This window comes from Notothenia coriiceps, unplaced genomic scaffold, assembly GCF_000735185.1.
Source record: "Notothenia coriiceps isolate Sejong01 unplaced genomic scaffold, NC01 NC01_scaffold00024668, whole genome shotgun sequence".
Classification (NCBI taxonomy): domain Eukaryota; kingdom Metazoa; phylum Chordata; class Actinopteri; order Perciformes; family Nototheniidae; genus Notothenia; species Notothenia coriiceps.
The window spans coordinates 3,116,879-3,121,780 of NW_011357369.1; the positions used below are offsets into that span (position 1 = coordinate 3,116,879).

A 4,902-nucleotide genomic window follows, 5' to 3' on the forward strand; every position below is an offset into this window, starting at 1 on the left:
CGTGTGCCTTGGCAGTGCCACACACACACACACACACACACACACACACACACACACACACACACACACACACACACACACACACACACACACACACACACACACACACACACACACACACACACACACACACACACACCTTCCCTAGGGTATATTATGGGCAGTAATGAAGTGGCATTACTTCATTGTGTGTGTCTGTGCGCATGCTTGTATGTGTTTGTGTAACGACTATTAGTGTGCTGTGGAGAGAGTAGCTATTAAGATAAAGGATGTTTTATATAGAACAAAACACTTTCCAAACGTAGAAGAATAGACCTCACACACACACACACACACACACACACACACACACACACACACACACACACACACACACACACACAATAATGACCTATTTTGTTAAGCATACTAAACATTCCAAGTACACAATAATAAACTCCTCATTTGTAATATACTGGAGACATTAAAGAGAGAGCATAAGGGGAGGAGGAGAGATAGGGGGAATAAGAAAGAGGGAAGAAGAGAAGGGGCTGCATGTGTAGAAAGAGAGAGACATGGAAAGAGATGTGAGGACAGACAGAGAAACACAAGGACAAGGACAGAGAGATACATGGACAGTTAAAGCAGAGGAGGGACGCAGAAAACATTAAAACAGTTCTGCAGAAACAGAGAACACAGCCAAGAGGTTGAAGAAAGGGATGAAGCCAACATAAAGGACTTCTCCTCCCTGCTATCCATGCAATCACAGTGCCCCCTATTGGCAGGCTGTTAAATACCACTCTGGATATTGGCAAAGAACTCCTGTCACACTGGTTCTGTGGTTGTGTCTGTCTTTACACTTGTTATGGAAGGCAAGTGATTGTTTGGATGTTGCATGGGCAGGAAATAATTAGGTACATGCATTTGAGTCTGTGTAAATGGTTTTGGGTTCTCACTTACTTCTTACTTACTCTTACTCGTCCGAGACAGTTTGGCTCAAGTAAAGTGGAGGATATTGATCCTAGACATCCGCGGTAATCTTAATAAACTACTTTGCTTATAGTGTGAGTGTGTGGTTGGTGTGTGTCTGTGTGTGTGATTGTTCTTTGTTCTTTATATCAGGAACCTGTGATTACGGTTTTATTATGTCACTTCTTTTTGTTAACGAGTAAAGTTACTACACACCCCATCTATACCCCACTATCTCAAAATGTGTTGTATAATACCCCTGCATCATACAATGTTTGAAAGCCCTATGTACTATTAAGGTGCGCTTTTTTTAAGATGTGAAATGACAGCACCTTCTCTCATAAAGAGCTGAAATCGTAAGCACACTCCAAAAAAACAGGTTTTCAGTATTAATACAAGACTGTTATGGCGTGAAATGTACATGGTTTGCCAGATTTTTACATTTTGACACTAAACTCAGCAATTATCTTTTCATAAATGTTGTGTTGAGTTATTTTTGGGTTATTATTATATATTATTTGTACAGCCCATTTCTAAATGCAGTGAAAGTTATTTACAACCAAGTTCCTGCTCCTTTGTAATCTCTCTGTGTGACTACCTCCTCTTTTCTCCCTCCGTCATCTCTCTCTGTTCCCCTCTCCTTCATATAGGAGTAATGCCCCAAATGGCCCTGCACACACACACACACACACACACACACACACACACACACACACACACACACACACACACACACAGATATTACACTCTCTCTCTCTCTAACTTTCTCACTTAACCTCCATAAAGCCTAATGCATTATGCAAAATCATGGAAACAAACACAGTATGTGTGTTGGTTTTGAGAAATTAAATTCTCCAGTTCATGCGCTGCTGAGATTCTCCTGTGACATAAATTAAAGTAAAATACAAGACTCAGAGTCCACTGCAACACCAGTGATGTTCCCTGTATGTGATGTTCACTGTATAGCTCATTGGTGTCAAAGGAAGTGGTTTATCCTCAGTAGACCTGGGAAAACATTGGTCATGTAAAAGGCTCGTGTTTAGTCTGTCAGTGGCTTTCCAAACTTGCCATGTTAACACGCTGATGTTTATCACATATGGCTGACAGGGAATGCCTTTTACAAATCTGAGCATCACCAATGATATAAAACCTTAAACCTGTGGTAGACATGAACGAAATATATCCAAAACATCCAATTTATTGAGATAATTTAGTGTGGACTGACCAACTGAAAGACATTTTCAACCCAAAAACCTTCTCAAAGGTGGAGTTTAACAATAGTTTTTTGTTAAACTATCTTTGTTTAAAGTTCAAAACTAAGCACTGACATCAAAGTCAAATGCAAATCCTGTTTTGGATATAAAAAAATCATTAGATGACCTAAGCAGATCTGAGTGAGAACATCAATGTCAGGAAGTTTATCGGTGAGTTAAGCTTATTAGCAACATTCATGTTTTATTGAAACGCCATTAGCTCAGCCGCCTGACTGCTTCCAATTAGTAGTAAAATATACTAATAAAATCATTGTGATGGGAAACAATGCCCACACATACTTTTGTTGGAAACACCTCAGAGCTATAACATCTCAGAGAGGAGTCAGACATCTAACAGATGACAGAGCTAGAGTGAAATCCAGGCAAACACATCCTTGTATACATAATGATTTGCGGTGTAAAGTCTACTGAAGGCAGCTGGTGAGTTTTAAGAAAATAAGACTTGAGGTTGTTCTGGGAATACACACACACACGGACATAATCACAGATGCTGGGGAGATCATAGACATGTGTTGGGGTCCATCTAAACGCAGCAGGGGATGCTAGAAGCAATAAACTGTTGCTTGTGTCTGTCCTTTTTGTGCAAGGGTAAACATGTGTGTACAGCCAAGGTGTGTATGTGTCTACAAACTATATTCAAAAACAAACGTATACATATATATTTATATGTATAATGCAACCTCCAGGTCTGAAAGTGAAACAAATACGCAAGTGCCTTTTAAACTTCATTCTTTCTAACGGCAAATCCACTGGTTGCAAGAAGTCAGGTTCTATAGAAGTCTATGATAAAACAAGCCCACATTTTACTTGTCTTTTTAAATAGGTAGACAGTTTTCTGATGAGTTTATGGCCTCAACTGCTAGATTAAAGGCTCCGTTCATTACATCATGATTCATTTTGTAGATTATATTCCCCTTTAGAGTAAAATAATAATAATAATACATTTGATTTATATAGCACACTTTAAAGACAACGTCATCTCAAGGTGCTTCACAAAGCTATAGAAGCAGGATATAGACGAAAAAGCAGGATATGCTTCACGGCAAGGCTACATTGTCATTGACGATTCACTACAACGGTGTCACTACCACTAAGACAATATCACAGCCTCTATGACAGCATTGTTCAGCATTTAGTTGTTCTTTAAAACAATCTTAGCGGTAAGTTCATTTCAAACAAGCCTGTTTTATGCTAGCAATACCAGCTAACGAGAGCTGGTCTCACCGGGCCCCGCTCCGCCCAACCTCTGCCCTTATGTCAAAATATGGTCACAGTGATTGGCCAATTCTTATAAACAGTTAATGGTTAAAAACTCATTTTGCCTACCTTTGCAATGAGGCTTAAGGGTTCTTGGCAGGAAGGAGGCAGAGCTGAAGTCACTTCCAGGTCAGATACCTCCTGTTGAAGGTACAGCTCTAACATGGAAGCCAGCTGAGACAGACCCTGTTTCTTCTGCTCCGACATGGAACTCAGGTCTGTCAAAAAATATACACAATAAAGAAATCATCTGTCTGTGCCTGACAGCCTCTGAGTGCGTCTAGACAGAGATGTGGCTTTGACACTGCCAGACACAGAAACACACTCAACTCTTTCAGTTGCCAACATGTCTGCAGAGAGCTGGCAGGTTTCTGCACAGGCATCAAACTTGTGCAAAACAGACACGTATTCCCACAGGAAGGAAAGACTTACGTGATTCATGGTCCTCCAAAGTGAAGAGCTCCTCACTCCTGCTCTGAGATGGATTTAACTAAAAAGAAAAAGGGCATCAGCATGTTACTATAGTTTTTCATCTTTGTCACATATTATGAGCTACTAGAAACATATTGTTGTTTAATTTGTTCAAAAAACATTTGGAAATAATGTCACTACAGGTTCTTAATTATTGCAATTTGTTGTATTTTAGAAGCACAGTTGAAGCAGTTTTTTAAAAAGCAACAGCATTGACTACACTTTAATATATGTTTGTGTATCCAAAGCAATATTGTGACTGCTCTATTTTACAACTCTATGACATATCGCACATTTTCCTGACATTGTGCAGCAATATTGAGCTTGGAAGTTTAAACATGACTATCCTGATTTTAAAAGAAAACATCAATAGACAGCCCACCACTACTGACAAAAGGAAAGATATGAATACACTTGTATATTGTATCTGTCTTGAACAGGATAAAGCTCTGGAAACATACCAAGCCAAAGATGATTCTTGCAGCGAGACGGACTGAGTCAGTGGGAATTCTTGGTAGAAGGCTCTTCAGACATTTACACTCTCTCTTATGGCCAAGCCATGCTTGTTTCTGCAGAAGAAGAGCATTTCATCAAATGGAGCATACACAAACACACTTTGATACGCACAACATAATACACACACACTATACCTGGCAAGTGGTGTTGCAGTAGCGAGCCATCTTGCACTGGGAGCACCGCAACAAGTTCTCCTGTCTAGACAGAGTGAAAGAGAAAATATTAATTCATTCTGCAGATTGTCAACAGCGTCTCCACAAAGACACAAAAGCTGAATCACTGATATCAAAAACTCTCAAGGCCAAAGGTAGAACATGTTAAACAACTGAATTCATTAGTGAAATGTTAAATGGATCCAGCACTTTATATTTCTTGAATGACTGATGTCAAACTTTATATGAGTTTGTATTCGACAGTTTGGGAGATATTTAAGCCG

At 39.5% G+C, this 4,902-nt stretch overlaps 1 protein-coding gene across 1 annotated transcript in view; it reads right to left on the reverse strand.

Annotated features, from left to right (window-relative positions):
• Positions 1-4,666, reverse strand: part of smyd3 (SET and MYND domain containing 3) — a gene marked incomplete at its 5' end in the record, with an annotated part of 46,201 nt that extends 41,535 nt beyond the window's left edge. Inside the window, 4 exons of the mRNA XM_010782948.1 lie at positions 3,549-3,697; positions 3,912-3,969; positions 4,412-4,519; positions 4,601-4,666. Coding sequence (XP_010781250.1) covers positions 3,549-3,697; positions 3,912-3,969; positions 4,412-4,519; positions 4,601-4,666 — 381 coding nt within the window. The remainder of the gene's footprint in view (positions 1-3,548; positions 3,698-3,911; positions 3,970-4,411; positions 4,520-4,600) is intronic.
• Positions 4,667-4,902: the final 236 nt, after the last annotated feature.